The following is a 19997-nucleotide window of genomic DNA, read 5'->3' as shown; positions in this document are numbered from 1 at the left end:
TCTGACTTGGTTGAAATCTTCAACTCACCAAGGATAGAACTAAGTCAAGTAACCTCAGCTGCAACATGAACCAAACTCCTATATTAGGCCTCAGTACTAGACCTAGCCACAACAGTTTGTTTCTTCACACCATGAAATGAGGCTGCTTCCAAAATAAGTGCAGAAACCGGTGGTGGATCTTCTATCATCTAAGTCTGACGCCCAGTCAGAATCAGAGAATGCAGACAAAAAACCATTGGACTTATGAATTTGAATCCCAAAGTCTAAGGTACCCGACAAATACCTCAAAATGCGTTTAACTACTCTCCAATGAGTGTCAAGACGTGAGGCCATGTATTGACTCACTTTGTTAACAGCATAGTTGATGTCTGGCCTAGTAATGGCTGCATATTGGAGAGTCCCTACAACGCTTCTGCAAAGTTTAGTATCTGAGATAGGTTCACCAACATTCTTGCTGAGCTCACAATTAGAAACCATGGGGGTGGGACAACCCTTTGCACTAGTCATGTTAGCCTTCTTCCACAAATCCTTAATATATGCAGATTGACGAAACGTTCCTTAGGATAATCGGTGAAGTTCTCGTTTCTTAATTAAAATGGGGATATAATTAATTCTGTTAAGCAGCCCAACAATCAAACAATTGGGCCCCTCCAAAATTCTCGTTTCTAATTAAATTCTCGTTTCATCTCCAATTGGGCTCAAGAAGGATATTTCTCTTATTTTAAAGCTAGGTCCAACAATGTATATTAGATTCCTAGACTTATAATTTCTTTCCGTACTCAAATAGTAAAACATATCTCGTTCTTGTTCTTCAATTTCATTTGCATCTTTCACATCGATCACAATCATATAATCAAGTATACTTCAAACGAAAAATGAACTTGGGCTCCTGGATCATGAATTTGGCTACTTTCAAATCAATTAAAAAAAAAAAGGAAAAGTCACAGTGTTACGATATTCACCCGCCTCTGAGAAATATAAATATTTTGGTTTGGCACGGATTTTAATGCATAATTGGTATAGTAAGAGAGAGATAAAGGGTAGAGTAAATAGTCTTAGTGGAGAGTGGACTCCACATCATTAGTAATGTGATGTAATAGTATGAGTTGTTAATAAAATTGTGTAAAGGTAACGTGATTGATTAATTTTTCCAAAATTAGAAAGTTCATGTAATTTTTAGAGACAGACAAATAAGAAAATAGTTAATACTTTTAAAAGACAGATCGAGTAATGCAATGACACTCATTAATCTCATTCACGGACGGAGGGAGTATTAAAACTAAAATGTATATGAAATGACTTCAATGAGATTTATGAAAATTAATTAAAATAGAGATATGACTTCAAACGGGACTCCTATTCGCGGACGGAGAGAGTATTAAAATTAATACCAGAAAGAAATGAGACTCCTATTCCCTGACGGAGGGAGTACGGGGGAGTAGATGGTTTTCTTAGAACATAGCTTCTATAAGTGTAGAAAGGCGTGTTTGTAAGCTATCTCCACTTCTTAGTTAAAACTCCACTCAAATAAAACTCTCTTTAGTCATTAAATTGAAATAAAAACTCCACTCAAATAAAACTCTCTTTAGTCATTAAATTGAAATAATTGATATACGATTTTGGGTGAGTTTTGTCCTTAAATGCACACATTTTCTACTTGTGTTGTGTGAACATTCCACAGAAAATAGCGCACACATTGCAATTGCATGGACATTGGAAATTTTCATTTGACTAAAGTCTCATTTTGATCCTTAACATATTGCGATTTTTTTATTTTGGTCCAAAACATTTTCTTTTGAATTATTCGGTCCCTCACATTTGAAATCGGATCACATTTAGTCCGAAATGAACGGAACTGTTAAACTTTAACAGTCAATGTGGATTTATCGGATTTTGACCCGATTAATCATTTTTAATTAATTCAAAATTAATAATTATTATTATAAATAAAAAAAACTTTTATATTACAAATAAAAAAATAATCCCCCCTCCCCCACTCCTCCCCCTCCAGCATCTCCACCATCTCCGCCGCCCTCCCCGCCTCCCAATTCCCCCTCATCGCCCCCACCGCCATCGTCACCGTCTCATCCCTCAACCTCACCCCCTCCTTACATCATCACCCCCTCCGTTGGGAATGCAGCGAAGTCTCTTCCGATTTCAACCCCACTCATCCCCTCCCCCCTTTCCTCCCTCACCTAGAAACACCCACGTTTCTCTCAAACCAATCTGCCGCCTTCGTCCTCGCCTGGGCCCACTCCCGCCCTCCAAATCCTCATCAACGATTAGAATCAGCAGCAGCTGGAGCAGAATGACCCTTTTACCCCCAAGCCCACCCCCTTCAAGAGACCCCATCTCCAGCAACAATTCTCCTGTTCCGTCACCAAGACTCCAACTCTCTCCAACGCCCTCCACAGATACGGCGTGGACCCACCTGCAAAATTCAGTCTTTTTCACAATAGGTCTCTGAAATTCTTGACCCATTTCCACCACCACCTGCGCCGCCGTCTCCGCCTCCACCTCCGCCTCCGCCACAATAGCAATCCCGAGGCTCCCCACGATTAGGTTGTTCCTTGCCAAGCCCTTGCCGATTAAGATAAATGCCAAAGGCCGGGTGAGCCGGCCTCATTTTCCGATGCTTTGGTCGATTGGTTCGAGGCAGAAGGCGGATAAGAAGGCCATTTACGGGTGTTATGTTCAAGCATACACCAATGGGGATGTCTATGAGGGCGAGTTTCATAAGGGGAAATGTAATGATAGTGGGGTTTATTACTATTACATGAGTGGGAGGTATGAAGGTGATTGGGTTGATGGCAAGTATAATGGCCATGGGGTTGAGACGTGGGCTCGGGGTAGCCGGTATAGAGGGCAGTACCGGCAAGGCCTTAGGCATGGTTTCAGAGTATATAGGTTTTACACTGGTGACGTACATTCTCAACGGAGGGGGTGATGATGTAAGGAGGGGGTGAGGCTGAGGGATGAGACGGTGACGACGGTGGTGGGGGTGATGAGGGGGAATCGGGAGGCGGGGAGGGCGGCCGAGATGCTGGAGGGGGGAGGAGGTGGGGGAGGGGGTTATTTTTTTATTTATAATATAAATTTTTTTTATTTATAATAATAATAATAATTTTTGAATTAATTAAAAATGATTAATCGGGTCAAAATCCGATAAATCCACGTTGACTGTTAAATTTTAACAGTTCCGTCCATTTCGGACTAAATGTGATCCGATTCAAATGTGAGGGACCAAATAATTCAAAAGATAATGTTTTGGACCAAAATCAAAAAATCGCAGGAGTTTAGTCTTTTCATTTCAACTTTCATTGCTTTCTTCACCATAATTTCTCACTTAACTTTACAAATTATTGGTACCATCTATCTACAATATATATCTTTATTGTATCATATCACGTTAAAGAAAATCTCTAAAAGTCACATCTTTCAAAAAATAAGTGCAAAAATATCTCAAATTGACATTGTTTACTTTTTTATTTGGTAATCTGAGTAAGGAGTATTACATATTAGGCCGGACCACTTAATTGTCCGATTAAAGTTTGTCATGTATATTATTATAGTTTTTAGTGCTTGGTGTTTAACTGTTATGATGACGCTCAAAATCAAGTGAATATTAGAATAAGTGCTCATACTATACTTTTAGTTATATTTTCACTTTAGAATTCTTAATTGATTTAAAAATATGGAAATTGTTATACTTATAATAATGATGATAATAATAACTTGTGAAGCCCAGTGTGCGGATTATATTTAATACGATCAAATATATTAATAGTATTTATAAATGGGGGTATAACTAAGCATAATTATTTTCTCATAGTATAACTTTTAGAAAGGAGAAATAAATGTTATTGCAAACAAGTCATAACCTTCCATAAATATAAAAAGTAAAGTAAGACTAACAAGACACGCCACTAGATTCCTAAGTAACTAATGGAAAATAGTGAATAAATTATAGGTTGAATATAATCTGTACCTATAATTTATAGTAGATCTCTATTTTCTCCCATAAGCATTAAAACTATACCTATTTCATAGAAAATGACTTTGGGTAAAACAGAAGTAGTCGTGGTGGCCTATTGGGCTCGTTGGAAAAAGACAGGAAACAATAAATATGCTTCCTCTACTTTACATAGCTTTATGGGAATTAGATTTTATTACAATTGGTAAAAGTGAAAGAATCACTACATTTAACTTCAATCTTTAAATCAGTTATTGTTTTACCTTTGTCATCAAGAGAATTGAAATTATAATAGCAGAATTAATAAAGCTCATTAAACTATATCCCTAACCATAAATAATATACAGCTAGCTGTCTAAAAGATTACTTTCGTTAATCAACGAGTTTTGCCATTTAAATGTTTAGTTTATTTTTTACTATAAGAAGTAGTAGTAAGAATTTTGAGTTTACATGTCAAATTTGACTTATTAATTAATCAATTGTACTGTTACATGCATAAGTTTTGCTTGAACGCAATGGGAGATGCACCTTATTTTTGTTAATTTTTACTATTAAAATTTAACTTATTTAATTATTTAATTATCAATTGCACCGTCACAATATATTTTGCTAGAACGCAGTAGCGTGTATCAAAGTTTAATATTTTATTTGTGTTATTTTTAGTATTAAAATTAGTAGTAATAATTTTGTGTGTATAAGTACAAGTTGTAAAGCTCAATAAACTACTATAACTAACCATAAGAGTATACGCATCTCTCAAAGCCGTCAACTTCTTCTTCGAGGCGGCACCGGCGTCCTCTACTTTTTTCAGGAAGTTCTCTCAAATTAGCCGTCGACTTCTTCTTCTTCGAGGGTGACCATGATGGATTGCTGTCGGATTCCAAACATTTCCACATTCCTTCTTCTTCTTCTCATCTCTTTGTGCTCACACGCAGGTTTAGCTGCGGATAAACACAATAATTTCTTCAAATGTATACCCCAAAAATTCAACAACAATGTTTACACCCCATCAAACTCATCCTACTCTTCCATCCAAAGCCTAAGATTCATCTCCGATTCCACTCCAAAACCGGCCGTCATCGTACAGCCGGAGCACGAATCTCAGATCCCTCCGGTTATCTACTGTGCCAAAGCCAAAGGCTTGCAGATCAGAACCTGAAGCGGGGGCCATGATTACGAGGGACTATCGTAGGTCGCGCATGCCCCGTTAGTAATCCTCGATTTGATCAATCTCGAGGAAATCACGGTCAATGCCACGGAGAAGACTGCATGGGTCGGAGGAAATCACGGTTGATTGAATTTCATTTCCTCATCCTCTCCATTGAAACCTTGATTTTGATTCCTTTGTGCATATAATGAGTGTAGAGATCGTAGATCTAAGATTTAATCGGGTGAGATTGATGGTTGCATGAGAAAAAGATATGTATATGTGTTTATGGTTGTTTATGAATGAACTTATGGATGATTTGTGGTGAATGCTATGTGAATATATGAGAACATGATGGTGAGATCTTTTTTAGGCATGATTATGTTGGAAGCATGAATATATGTGTTTGGATGAATATTTGATAAACCCTAATTCGAAATTTGGAAGCATGACAACTATGGTGTTCGGACAGTAGATTCCGACGTGTGTTTGACTGACCAAACAATCTTATTTCAACGCGAAATTTTAACTGAGTAAACTTTAAGGTGTCTTCTATGTTGTGTGTAAATTTCAGCCTTTTTGGGCGAAAGATGATTTTTAATGAATTTTTGAAGTCGGCTGCTTAGTTCTGCCAGAATTTGTATTCTCGTCCAGTGAGTTTCATTTTTTATTTTACCGACCTAAAGATGTGATTTTGATGTGAAATTTTAACTGGATGATATTTGATGTGTCTACTGTATTTTGGTAAAATTTCAGCCCCAACAGAGGTCGGATGAATATTTAATGATTTTTACAAAATGACTGCGCTATTCTGCCAAATTTCTATCATACAAAAATAATCTATGTTGTTAAGTTTTGAATGATATACATGATGCATATGTGTTAAGGAACCCATTCTATGATGAAGTGATGTGTTGTTCGTTGATGTAAGCTATGGTGTGTTTCCTTGTGTTGATGAACGTTTGGGATGGGTAAATTAAAGAGACGATGGAAGGAACGTTATGGGATGCATGATAATTTTTGTGATGAAAGGCTGATTGTATTGTGGTATTGACAAGGGTTGTCGTGCGTACATGAGCACAAGGAACGAGGGTTGTTTTGAGTTGTGTATTGTGTTATCTAAACAAGCGAGGTGGGCTTTCTTTTAAATAAGGACGATGTCCTAAATATTTTATCGATGGGAATGAAACTGTGTTTATCATGCCTTGTTTGATTTTAACGTGCCTATCTGATATGGCTTTATGCCATTATTATTTAAATCGAATTCAGGTCCTCGTAGGGCCGCAAACCCTACTTGGACTAGTGTACACCTATGGTAGATCGTGTGCTAGCGTACGGGCTGGCCGGTCTAGTGACTTGGTTTGTGGCCACATTCCAAGTCATGTATTGGCAGATATGGTAAACATCTATGGGAAAATGATTGATCAGTCGACTTTTGAACGATGAAATATTTTGGTACCTCGAGCCTTTCTAAAAATAAAAACCCCGATGGATACTTGAAAAAGACATGATAAATAATATTTTTTGATAAACTGGTTTCGGCATGAGTCCACTGAGTATTTTATAGTACTCAGCCCTGCATATGTTTTCCCTACGTGCAGGTTGAGCGGCGACGAGAGTAAGGTGGTGTTGAGCAAGTTAATTGAAGAATGAATTGTTTATCTTTGATCTGTGAGTGTCGTTGTGTCTTCATACATAACTTCACCCTTCTCTTGGATGCTTCCGCTGAAACCTGTTTTACTTATTGTTTAAACTTGACACTATTTTGAGTTCCGTTTTAGAATCTAAAGACATGATACGTTTTGGAGTACGCTGAACCCGTATTATTTTGAATATTAATGATAATAATTGTTTTTCTCCTTTTTGGTCTATCTGTCAAAGCGTCACCCTTTTCTCTTGATTTATTGTTCATTTATTTCCTTGGTCAAACCCCTTTTTATAAAACCCTAGCCATTTTCTTTGATTGCATTTAAGTCCTGTTAAGTCGCGATCGCCGCATTTATTATACCCTAGAAGGGCGGTCGTGATACCATGACTACGAGGGACTATCGTACGTCGCGCATGCCCCGTTCGTGATCCTCGATTTGATCAATCTCGAGGAAATCACGGTCGATGCCGCAGAGAAGACTGCATGGGTTGGAGCAGGCGCAACCATTGCTGCTCTATACTACAGGATCACCGAGAAAAGCCCAATTCTAGGGTTTCCGGCCGGAGTACGCCCGACTGTGGGTGTTGGCGGCCACTTTAGCGCCGGCGGCTATGGAACACTATTGAGAAAATATGGCCTGGCCGCAGACCAAGTCATCGACGCCAGAATAGTGGACTTCAACGGCAGAATCCTGGACAGGAAATCAATGGGCGAGGATCTGTTTTGGGTCATCAGAGGCGGCAGGGGCGCCAGTTTCGGCCTGATCACTGCCTGGAAGGTACAACTAGTGGATGTTCCAGAAACCGTTACTGTTTTCAATGTCGACAGGACTCTGGAGCAAAACATTACCCATTTAATTCACAAATGGCGATCCATCGCGCCCAAATTCATCAATGATTTGTTCATTAGAATCATCATATTTCCATAGACTCTACACTCCGACGTACAAGGAAGAAACAAGACGATTCGAGCTAAATTCAACTCACTATTCCTCAGAAAAATCGACTTAGTGTTTCCGTTGATGCAGAAGAGCTTCCCCGAGTTAGGGTTAGGTAGAGAAGACTGCAGAGAGATGAGCTAGATCGAATCCGTCTTATTCCTCGCGACATTCCCCATCGATGCGCCTAAAATGCTTCTCAACAGAACTCAACCTGCGGTGAAATACTTCAAAGCAAAGTCCGACTACGTGAAGAAGCCCATCTCCAAATCAGGGCTCAAAGGCATATGGGGGAGGATGTTCGAGGCGGAGGCCGGCCAGTCTGTGATCATCCTCACCCCTTACGGCGGGAGGATGTCAGAGATTCTGGCCTCCGCCACTCCGTTCCCTCATAGGACCGGAAACTTGTACAAGATCCAGCATCTTGTATATTGGAACGAGAGCGAGGATCAAGATTCCGAAAGCTATACAAGTTGGATGAGGAGGCTTTACAGTTTCTTGACTCCTTATGTGTCGCGCTCGCCTAGGCAAGCATACCTCAACTACAAAGATCTCGATATTGGAGTCAATAACCCTAATGGGATGACGAGCTATAAACAAGCAAGCGTTTGGGGTAAGAAGTATTTTTTGGAAAATTTTGATCGCCTTGTCCGAGTGAAGACAATGGTTGATCCGCATAATTTTTTCAAGAACGAACAGAGCATTCCGCCATTGCATTCATGAAGATTTGGACATGCTAGTGTAACTCTATTGCGATGCTTGCAAAATGTTTTATTTCGAATAATGTCATTTGTAAGAATGATGAGTTGTTAGGGTAATAAGATTATTTATTCGTGAAATTTGGTTATAATTTTGTGCTATATAAATACAAATCTTTATGAGACTTGTTCTAATTTGAATAGTTTTAATAGTGTTATAATTTACATTAATATACAGTTAACGTGAAATATTTAATGAAAACCGCACTAGATGAACATGTGTCGATACCAATGTTATAATTTACTTTAATATGCAGTTAAAAAAACGCGTATGTAATGAAGTTAGTTCCAAAACTTCCCAACTGCCTAAACAAGGAATCATCATTGAGATACAAAAACTTTTACTACTTAAGATATGAAGCTGACCTTAACTAAAAGAAAGAATAGTTGGGGAATTGCAAAATGTTTTCATATCTAATTCGAATTTAGAGATGGCGAACCGGTTGTCGGGTATTATCAGCCTAACCCAACCCGATATTCGCAATTATAAGGTCCGGGTTCAAGGAGGGGAATTGCATCCTCTTAAATTAAGTATTAAAAAATAAAGAGTAAAGGCTCAATTTGTTCCTTAACATATTGCGATTTATTGATTTTGGTCCAAAACATTATCTTTTGAATTATTCGGTCCCTCACAAATAAAAACGGGTCATATTTGGTCCGAATTTGACGGAACCGTTAAAAGTTAACGGCCAACGAATCTTATTTCAATTTTGACCGCATCTCCGCCGTCTGGCTCGCCAGCACCGAGCTCCTCCGCACCAGCACCCCCGAGCCCACCCCTCACGGAATCTTCTGAACCTTCCGCAAAGACATCACCCTCTACTCCTCCCTCCTCACCTTCACAACAATCAATTCTAGATCATTCTATAGCTATTGCATAACACAAATTAACCAACAATTAATAACTAAAATGGTGAAGTCAACAAATTTTCAATAAACCCTAATTGGTGATTGGTGAACAGAAAGTATTTGGGGGAAATGATTGTTTACCGGCGTATTCACAGATAAATCTTCCGGCGGTGATCAGCTCCGCCGCATAGAGGTCCCCCAGCCCTTTTTCTCGTGTTCTACAATCTTCAACCTCAAATTCACCCCGCACTGAGTCGCCCAGTTGCCGCACAGAGAGTCACACTTGCAACTCGGTCCGCATTCTAGAGTCAAGCATGGGCAAAAATCATCGTCGCCGCAGCCTTTTGTGCAGTCGCAACCGGTGGCGCCGTCGACGCGGAATAGAAAAGGAGAGGGGGGATTGGGTGGGGCATCGTGGTCGGAGCCCCATGGCTGGCGGAAGTGGGTGGTAGTGCGGAGGGTCTGAGATGGAGTGTAGAGAAAGTAGGAGTAGGTGTGGGGGTCTCCGAGGATGGGGTTGTGAAAGGGATAGGAAGCTTCTCAAATTATGCCAAGGAAAGGTCGGAGGTTCTGCGGGAAGTTACGTTGGTGGAGAGGTGGTGCAAGGTTTTGCAGGTTGAGGAGATGGAGACTAGCTCGGTGGGATTGGGGTAAGGAATGACGATGGGGGCGCATTGGAAGAATGGTTCGCCGGTTTGATGGTAGTTGATTTTCCAGCAATGTGGTTCCTCCATTGTAGAATTGGGAGGAGGTCCAACCGTCTGAATTCGTAGAATTGGGAGGAGGCCTAGAATTCGGTGCCGGCAAGCCAGACGGCGGAGATGCGGTCAAAAGCGAATTAAGATTCGTTGACCGATAACTTTTAACGGTTTTGTCAAATTCAGACCAAATGTGATCCGTTTTTATTTGTGAGGGACCGAATAATTCAAAAGATTATGTTTTGGACCAAAATCAATAAATCGCAATATATTAAGGACCAAACCCATATATTTCAAACCAAATGTCACCCTTTTCTCTTGATTTATTATTCATTTATTTCCTTGGTCAAACCCCTTTTTATAAAACCCTAGCCCTTTTCTTTGATTGCATTTAAGTCCTGTTAAGTCGTGATCGCCGCATTTATTATACCCTAGAAGGGCGGTCGTGACAGTTTGGTATCAGAGCCTCAGTTCTTTCCGCTCTGGACCCAAGAGCCTTGCTGAGTCAAAGTTTATTCATGTGTAAATTTACTAATTGATAACCGTCGAATGCTCAACACCACGACTCGTCTCCGCCCAACCACGAAGAATGAGGTAACAAGCGTTTCGATAAGTTTGATCTGAACTTGTGAAATGTTGGAAAGTGTGATGGGGATATTCCTCTTGTGGAAAATGAAATTATTTTGATGGGAATCGAAGATAATATGACGTCTTTGAAAAGTTGTTTAGAAGTGTGGGATGATGAAAATACATGGATATGAAATTGCTTAATACGACTATGCCAAAAATGATGAATACTGTTGTGCACTCCCCGATAAGGGGCGAATATGTGATTGGACTTCTATGAGTTTGGATAGATGAAATTCTAAATGATTGAAAATTAAATGAATTGTGAAACGTGAAGTATGAGTGTGATTACTTGATTATACTATGAAACAACACCTGTGAGAAATAAGTAAATACTATGGCTTTTGGAAAATGTTGTGAAGATATAAACCGGGAGACACTATGAGATTATACAATTGCTTTTGTTTAACAGTGCGGCATGATGGCGTTGAATGTGCTGGATATTGAAGTATGATTGTGAACTTGTATTGGTTGATGTTGAGATTTGCTATTACGTCCACGAAACTGCAAAATTTACTTGAAGAAAATACATGTTGCTTCCAGGAACGACAAAATTTTATGCCTAGGCGGTTAAAATTTCATGACTATGAAACTGTGAAATGCAAAGCATGATATGCGTGTAGTTGCGAGTTGTGATTGTGATACAGATGAGCATGAACTACATGATTTATGAAATGTGATTCCATGGATGATTGATTGACTGAGTGTTACTATTCACATATATTAATGTACGATGTTTGTTATGCTATGGAACACCAAATGATTTATACGAATAAATGTGTTGATTGTGCAATATATGGATGACGTTTATGTGGTGAAAATTTATGACCGATGAAGTATGAGGTATTATGGAGAACCACTATTAAAGTGAAATATGGAACTTTTGAACTTCGTTGCGAACGTATGAGCCATATGAAGCTTGAGTTAAGTAATGATCAAATATACGTGGAAGTACGAGACTTCAAGCTATACTTGAAATTATAGAGTGCCTACGAGGTAGGCCAGACTGAACGTGCTAGAACTTAGTTGTAAGTTGACAACTGCAATATCACTTTCCTGAGTGATAAAACCAACGAAAGTATATATTTCAAACTTTGGTGTATCCTCACAATGACGAGATCATACCTAAGATCTAATAAAACTATGCAGTCTTGCATACCATGCCAAAGTGGCGATGTGACACAAGTACGACGACGTTTACCACACTTTAAGACCACGTGTGCAATGGCAATGCATTTCGAAAACTACGTGGCATGGCAAGAAGACTTTGAAGATGCGACCATCAGAAATAGTTATTAATTTTGACGATATGATGAATCTCAACTTGGAATCCATGATTTCATAGAACGATGTTACCATGTTCAGGCTCGCGAAAATGTGTGAGGGAGTGCGACCCTCGTAGCTAGAATGAACGTTTTACTTTCAACAGTACTTACTTGGATTCTAAGTTCCTTTCGGGACGTTTTGAATAAACGTGTGCCCTTGTCTATTTAAACACCTTGGTTGACTCTCAATTTACAAGTAATGTCCATTAATTTTTTTCCCTATATCGAGTCATGACTCACTTGTCTCGAAAGTTTGTGTTTGCCTTTGTAACGTTGGATAGCTTGATTGAGTAGTCTCCTTTGATTCATCATTCATGAGGACAATATTTTGACCTTATGAACTTTCGTCATTGAACTTCATTCCTAAGGTTGTTTGCAGTTATGACCTTCAGTATAATCACACCTCCAGACATGTTTTCTTCAAAGGATGGAATATTATTCTTGGAACTATTGGTTCACCTCTTTATTTTGTAACCATGTATGTGACAAGTTCTTTCTTGCAGAAGTGAAATTCTTTTTAGCTCGGTTTCACTACATAGATTGTTTCATACTCAATGATTTTTCTTTCTGCAACACCAAGTTAAGGCTATCCTGTTCTCTTCTTCCTTAACGGGTTGATCGTGTTAAATTTCTGAAAAGTTCCATTCACTTTGAGTTGTCTTTAACAAACCCATTGATGTCATTTCATCTTTTCCAATAACCTGATGTTGTTGAACCATCATTTGTACTACTTCATGACATTTGTCCATGTTTCTAAATCCTGCCGCGACTGATTATTTTAGGCCTTGACATGTTTGAACGATATCCTTCATTGCTGTCCGGAATTTTGCAAATTGTGATTTAGCAGTCGTCTATGGAATTTGAGAATTTTTACAGTTTCATCCTGTTTCCATGACCTATCTCATGTTCTTCCGAGCTCTCATCAGAAGTAAATTCTCAAAGCCCTATGGGTTTTATTTGATATCTCTAAACCATTTCATTCTCAGAATGGACGGGTTGAGTCCAATGAAACTCAATCATTGCATTGTTGTTCTTGTTTCCTTGATTAATTTTGGAGCCTTCCCGACTAAAGACATCCTTAGCAATGTTGCAACAATTTGAAATCTGTTCATATCTAAGTAAGACTGTTGGGTCAAATTTCGAATCCTTGATACTAGACGGTAGGGAAATGCAGTAGTCGACTCGGATATACACAAGAAATAAGTTTCTATAGTTAGACATGCTAAAAAATGACACACTACTCCCGGGAGAAAAGGAAGTGGGATGATTCTCGGACTCCATACGACGGAAAATGGTACCAATCGAGTCAGCATCGATCTCAACACGGAGGAAGACAACATACTTCTAGTCAGAGATGAGACTACCGATCCAGGGCACCACAGTGCAACGTGTGCTCTAAGTATCACTTCGGAGAATGTCGGCATCAAAACGTTACCAAGTGTTACAAATGCGGAGGGAATGGTCACTTCTCTAGGGAGTGTCCGAGCAAGAAGGGAGGATCGGGATCGAGGCAGAACGATCAAGGATCCCGTCAGCAATCAAGGGCACCGCAGAGTGAATCGAGGGGAAATCGCGACCAGCTGTCACCAACAACAACAACCCACTCAAGACTTCCGTCTCCAGCTAGAATGTACGCGTTGGAACAAAAACAACCGAAGATGGAGCAAGGCAATCGAGAAAAAGGAAACCTGACAGGTATGGGTGAAATTTTTCGACACTCCTGTCGTTGTGTTGTTTGATACGGGCGCATCACATTCATTCGTATCTGATTTGTGTGTGAATACATTGAGCTTGCATGTTAGCAAATCTGAACATAAGATGGTAGTGTCTTCACCAGTGGGTGGGACAATAGTAATCTCTCAAACATGCTCGAACATAGAAATCATTATGGGAAACCTTAAGTTAGTAGCTCATGATCCGCAAGTTATGGCAATGGGAGATATCGACGTAATTTTAGGGATGAATTGGTTGACCGCGAATTTTGCGACGATTCGTTGTAAGGAGAGAACGTGTTAAGAATGTGGTGTTCGACCGCGGAGGAAGTTGGGAATCAGTGCTACCGCTGATCGAATTCGCTTACAACAACAGTCTCCAAGCAACGATAAACATGGCACCGTACGAAGCCTTGTATGGAAGAAGGTGTAGATCGCCGCTCTATTGGGACGAAGTTGGCGAACGAAGAGTACTTGGACCTGATGCAGTTAAAGAAATGATTAAAATTTGTTCGACAAATTCGTGAAAAAGAAAATCAAAGAAGCCCAGGATAGACAAAAGTCGTACGCGGATGTCCGACGAACCGGCTTGCAATTTCAAACCGGCGACAAAGTTTTCCTCAGAGTATCCCCGTCGAAAGGGATAACGCGTTTTGGTGTTAAGGGAAAATTAAAACCGCGATTTATTGGGCCTTATGAAATCCTTGAAGGAGTGGGTCCTGTTGCATACCGTTTGGCGCTACCCCCAAGCCTCAGAAATGTGCACAACGTCTTTCATGTGTCGCAGTTACGAAAATACGTGTTCGACCCAAAGCACGTGATCCACTACGAAGAAGTTTCATTAAATTCCGACTTGAGCTACGAGGAGAGGCCCCAAATGGTCCTGGACAGAAAGGTTCAGAATTTGAGAAATAAATCGATAGCTAGCGTAAAAGTGTTGTGGAGAAACCACGGGTACGAGGAAGCCACGTGGGAACTTGAGGACAAGATGATGGAATTGTACCCGGAACACTTCTCATGAAGGTACCAAATTTTGGGACGAAATTTCTTTTAAGAGTGGTAGGATGTAACGCCCCACTTTCGGAACCCTAATTTGCGAAGCATAAAATTTTTTGCATTTAATGCTTTTAATGCCGTGAAGTATGTGAATTAAATTATGAGTGAATTAATTGCATGTTTTCTGTGTGACCTAATTGCGTTTTGTTATTTAGATTTGATTTGATTAGTCAAATTCGTTGAGCATATGACGTGGCTGTTGAATAGTCAAAGATGTGGAACATATGTCGTGGCCATTGAAAGGTCAAAGTGTTGAGAATATGTGGTGGAAGTGAAAATGGTTGAAATTGTGACGTGGTTGTCTGAATAATCTATGCGGTGTGAAATATATTGTGATGAATTATTTCTAAGGGTGAGTGAGATTAGATAGGATCATCAATAATTACCCTACCCTTTTTTATTTTTGAAAATGTCGGCCCTTATTAATTGTCGGAGAGGAACCCTTTTTTTTTCTTGGATTTAATTATTGCTTGGGATAATTATCCAAATTAAATCCAAAGTCCAATTATACTTAATCTCTTCATGAGAAAAATCGATCCTTATGCTTGTTCCAAGGGAGATCTCGAAAATCACTTAATTATGGGAGGGGGAAATTATTTCATTATATTATTTAATCCCTTAATTATTTCCTCCCAATAATAGATTCAAATATCCTAACAAATCTTGCCTTATCCTATTAAAGACTTGATATTTATTCCTTGTGGAAGAAACATAATACACGCCTACTTCCTATGTTTTGGGAGGATATTATTATTATTATTATTCTGCTCCGTATTATTTGATCATACTCCGTGAAATACCAATTTTAAATCAGAGGCTAAGCAAATAGCCAAGATTTCAAAATATTCCTCCCCAAATTCACGCATATTTCTCCACTCCCTCATATTCTCCCAAATTTTTATTTAATTGTGGGATATTTTATCCTTGAACTCTATAAATAAGAGGAAAACCCTAAACCTAAACCACTACACTACACTCCTCCTCTCTCCCTCCCTCACGCCATTTTCTCTCCCTCACCCTCCCAATTATTCTTCTACATTTCTCCTTAAATTCTTCATCCTTCAAGAAGAATTTAAGTTTTTTTTTAAGTTGAAACCTCAAGAATTGTTGAAGAATCAAGATTTTACTTTGTTTCTACCGATCGTTTCGATCAAGAAAGGTATAATTGAATTTCATTTCCTCATCCTCTCCACTGAAACCTTGATTTTGATTCCTTCGTGCATATAATTAGTGTAGAGATCGTAGATCTAAGATTTAATCGGGTGGGATTGATGGTTGCATGAGAAAAAGATATGTATATGCGTTTATGGTTGTTTATGAATGAACTTATGGATGATTTGTGGTGAATGCTATGTGAATATATGAGAACATGATGGCGAGATCTTTTTTAGGCATGATTATGTGTTGGAAGCATGAATATATGTGTTTGGATGAATATTTGATAAACCCTAATTCGAAATTTGGAAGCATGACAACTATGGTATTCGGACAGTAGATTCCGACGTGTGTTTGACTGACCAAACGATCTTATTTCGATGCAAAATTTTAACTGAGTACACTTCAAGGTGTCTTCTGTGTTGTGTGTAAATTTCAGCCTTTTTGGACGAAAGGTGATTTTTATTTAATTTTTGAAGTCGACTGCGCAGTTCTGCCAGAATTTATATTCTCGTCCAGTGAGTTTCATTTTTGATTTGACCGACCTAAAAATGTGATTTTGATGTGAAATTTTAACTGGATGATATTTGATGTGTCTACTGTATTGTGGTAAAAGTTTAGCCCCAACGGAGGTCGGATGAATGTTTAATGATTTTTACAAAATGACTGCGTTATTCTGCCAGATTTCTATCATACAAAAATAATCTATGTTGTTAAGTTTTGAATGATATACATGATGCATAAGTGTTAAGGAACGCATTCTATGATGAAGTGATGTGTTGTTCGTTAATGTAAGCTATGGTGTGTTTCCTTGTGTTGATGAACGTTTGGGATGGGTAAATTAAAGACACGATGGAAGGAACGTTAGGGGATGCATGATAATTTTTGTGATGAAAGGCTGATTGTATTGTGGTGTTGACAAGGGTTGTCGTGCGTACGTGAGCACAAGGAACAAGGGTTGCTTTGAGTTGTGTATTGTGTTATCTAAACAAGCGAGGTGGGCTTTCTATTAAATAAGGACGATGTCCTAAATGTTTTATCGATGGGAATGATACTGTGTTTATCATGCCTTGTTTGATTTTAACGTGCCTATCTGATATGGCTTTATGCCATTATTATTTAAATCGAATTCGGGTCCTCGTAGGGCCGCAAACCCTACTTGGACTAGTGTACACCTATGGTAGATCGTGTGCTAGCGTACGGGCTGGCAAGTCTAGTGACTTGGTTTGTGGCCACATTCCAAGTCATGTATTGGCAGATATGGTAAACATCTATGGGAAAATGACTGATCAGTCGACTTTTGAACGATGAAATATTTTGGTACCTCGAGCCTTTCTAAAAATAAAAACCCCGATGGATACTTGAAAAAGACATGATAAATAATATTTTTTGATAAACTGTTTTCGGCATGAGTCCACTGAGTATTTTATAGTACTCAGCCTGCATATATTTTCCCTATGTGCAGGTTGAGCGGCGACGAGAGTATGGTGGTGTTGAGCAAGTTAATTGAAGAATGAATTGTTTATCTTTGATTTGTGAGTGTCGTTGTGTCTTCATACATAACTTCACCCTTCTCTTGGATGCTTCCGCTGAAACCTGTTTTACTTATTGTTTAAACTTGACACTATTTTGAGTTCCGTTTTAGAATCTAAAGACATAATACGTTTTGGAGTACGCTGAACCCGTATTATTTTGAATATTAATGATAATAATTGTTTTTCTCCTTTTTGGTCTATCTGTCAAAGCGTCACCCTTTTCTCTTGATTTATTGTTCATTTATTTCCTTGGTCAAACCCTTTTTATAAAACTCTAGCCCTTTTCTTTGATTGCATTTAAGTCCTGTTAAGTCGCGATCGCCGCATTTGTTATACCCTAGAAGGGCGGTCGTGACACCATGACTACGAGGGACTATCGTACGTCGCGCATGCCCCGTTCGTGATCCTCGATTTGATCAATCTCGAGGAAATCACGGTCGATGCCGCGCAGAAGACTGCATGGGTCGGAGCAGGCGCAACCATTAGTGCACTATACTACAGGATCGCCGAGAAAAGCCCGATTCTAGGGTTTCCGACCGGAGTATGCCTGACTGTGGGTATTGGCGGCCACTTTAGCGGCGGCGACTATGGAACACGAATGAGAAAATATGGCCTGGCCGCAGACCAAGTCATCGACGCCAGAATAGTGGACGTCAAAGGCAGAATCCTGGACAGGAAATCAACGGGCGAGGATCTGTTTTGGGCAATCAGAAGCGGCGGGGGCGCCAGTTTCGGCGTGATCACTGCCTGGAAGGTATAACTAGTGGATGTTCCAGAAACCGTTACTGTTTTCAATGTCGACAGGACTCTGGAGCAAAACATTACCCATTTAATTCACAAATGGCAATCCATCGCGCCCAAATTCATCGATGATTTGTTCATTAGAATCATCATATTTCCATAGACTCTACGCTCCGACGTACAAGGAAGAAACAAGACGATTCGAGCTAAATTCAACTCAATATTCCTCGGAAAAATCGACTTACTGCTTCCGTTGATGCAGAAGAGCTTCCCCGTGTTAAGGTTAGGTAGAGAAGGCTGCAGAGAGATGAGCTGGATCGAATCCGTCTTATTCCTCGCGACATTCCCCATCGATGCGCCTAAAATGCTTCTCAACAGAACTCAACCTGCGGGGAAATACTTCAAAGCAAAGTCCGACTACGTGAAGAAGCCCATCTCCGAATCAGGGCTCAAAGGCATATGGGGGAGGATGTTCGAGGCGGAGGCCGACCAGTTTTTGATCATCCTCACCCCTTACGGCGGGAGGATGTCAGAGATTATGGCCTCCGCCACTCCGTTCCCTCATAGGGCCGGAAACTTTTACAAGATCCAGCATCTTGTATATTGGAATGAGAGCGAGGATCAAGATTCCGAAAGCTATACAAGTTGGATGAGGAGGCTTTACAGTTTCTTGACTCCTTATGTGTCGCGCTCGCCTAGGCAAGCATACCTCAACTACAGAGATCTCGATATTGGAGTCAATAACTCTAATGGGATGACGAGCTATAAACGAGCAAGCGTTTGGGGTAAGAAGTATTTTTTGCAAAATTTTGATCGCCTTGTCCGAGTGAAGACAATGGTTGATCCGCATAATTTTTTCAATAACGAACAGAGCATTCCGCCATTGCATTCATGAAGATTCGGACATGCTAGTGTAACTCTATTGCGATGCCTGCAAAATGTTTTATGTCAAATAATGTCATTTGTAAGAATGATGAGTTGTTAGGGTAATAAGATTATTTATTCGTGAAATTTGGTTATAATTTTTTGTGCTATATAAATACAAATCTTTATGAGACTTGTTCTAATTTGAATAGTTTTAATAGTGTTATAATTTACATTAATATACAGTTAACGTGGAATATTTAATGAAAACTGCACTAGATAAACATGTGCCGATACCAATGTTATAATTTACTTTAATATGCAGTTAAAAAACGCGTATGTAATGAAGTTAGTTCCAAAACTTCCCAACTGCCTAAACAAGGAATCATCATTGAGATACAAAAACTTTTACTATTTAAGATATGAAGTTGACCTTAACTAAAAGAAAGAATAGCTGGGGAATTGCAAAATGTTTTCATGTCTAATTCGAATTTAGAGATGGCGAACCGGTTGTCGGGTATTATCAGCCTAACCCAACCCGATACGCGCAATTATAAGGTCCGGGTTCAAGGCTGGGGAATTGCATCCTCTTAAATTTCGTGTATTTGGTAGACCAGAAAATTGGTTATCCCTCTGTTCCTCAGTAAAAATATACTAAAAAGTATTAAAAAATAAAGAGTAAAGGCCCAATTTGGTCCTTAACATATTGTGATTTATTAATTTTGATCCAAAACATTATCTTTTGAATTATTCGGTCCTTCACAAATAAAAACGGGTCACATTTGGTCCGAATTTGACGGAACCGTTAAAAGTTAACGGCCAACGAATCTTAATTCGATTTTGACCGCATCTCCGCCGTCTGGCTGGCCTGCACCGAGCTCCTCCGCACCAGCACCCCCGAGCCCACCCCTCACGGAATCTCCTGGACCTTCCGCAAAGACATCACCCTCTACTCCTCCCTCCTCACCTTCA

The 19997-nt window shown here is 39.5% G+C and overlaps 3 protein-coding genes and 2 pseudogenes across 3 annotated transcripts; 3 read left to right on the top strand and 2 right to left on the bottom strand.

Annotated features, from left to right (window-relative positions):
* Positions 1-2157: 2157 nt before the first annotated feature.
* On the bottom strand, positions 2158-2626 carry LOC121745853 (putative glycine-rich cell wall structural protein 1). Its single transcript, XM_042139800.1, has 2 exons — positions 2478-2626; positions 2158-2431 (listed from the first exon to the last, which is right to left on the bottom strand). The coding sequence occupies exons 1-2, from the start codon at positions 2624-2626 to the stop codon at positions 2158-2160; spliced, it is 423 nt and encodes a 140-aa protein (XP_041995734.1).
* A 6-nt stretch (positions 2627-2632) lies between these two features.
* LOC121745852 (radial spoke head 1 homolog) lies at positions 2633-2947 on the top strand. Its single transcript, XM_042139799.1, has one exon. The coding sequence runs from the start codon at positions 2633-2635 to the stop codon at positions 2945-2947; it is 315 nt and encodes a 104-aa protein (XP_041995733.1).
* Positions 2948-4832: 1885 nt separating this feature from the next.
* Positions 4833-8428, top strand: LOC121745851 (annotated as a pseudogene).
* Positions 8429-9145: 717 nt separating this feature from the next.
* Positions 9146-10046, bottom strand: LOC121745850 (annotated as a pseudogene).
* Positions 10047-18018: 7972 nt separating this feature from the next.
* On the top strand, positions 18019-19056 carry LOC121745849 (cannabidiolic acid synthase-like). The gene is made up of 2 exons (XM_042139797.1): positions 18019-18174; positions 18325-19056. Exons 1-2 carry the CDS (start codon positions 18019-18021, stop codon positions 19054-19056), a joined length of 888 nt encoding a protein of 295 aa, XP_041995731.1.
* The last annotated feature ends 941 nt before the right edge of the window (positions 19057-19997 follow it).

Source organism: Salvia splendens, chromosome 8, assembly GCF_004379255.2.
Source record: "Salvia splendens isolate huo1 chromosome 8, SspV2, whole genome shotgun sequence".
Classification (NCBI taxonomy): domain Eukaryota; kingdom Viridiplantae; phylum Streptophyta; class Magnoliopsida; order Lamiales; family Lamiaceae; genus Salvia; species Salvia splendens.
This window is presented reverse-complemented; position numbering and strand designations above follow the sequence as displayed.

What these genes read in the sequence shown, in the direction of transcription:
- LOC121745853 (XM_042139800.1), bottom strand. Translation starts at nt 2,626, where the DNA reads ATGAGGCCGGCTCACCCGGCCTTTGGCATTTATCTTAATCGGCAAGGG. An exon ending in GCAGGTGGTGGTGGAAATGG is followed by an intron (nt 2,432 to 2,477) that starts GTCAAGAATTTC and finishes TGAATTTTGCAG; the next exon opens with GTGGGTCCACGCCGTATCTG.
- LOC121745852 (XM_042139799.1), top strand. Translation starts at nt 2,633, where the DNA reads ATGCTTTGGTCGATTGGTTCGAGGCAGAAGGCGGATAAGAAGGCCATT.
- LOC121745849 (XM_042139797.1), top strand. Translation starts at nt 18,019, where the DNA reads ATGAGAAAATATGGCCTGGCCGCAGACCAAGTCATCGACGCCAGAATA. An exon ending in GCGTGATCACTGCCTGGAAG is followed by an intron (nt 18,175 to 18,324) that starts GTATAACTAGTG and finishes ATATTTCCATAG; the next exon opens with ACTCTACGCTCCGACGTACA.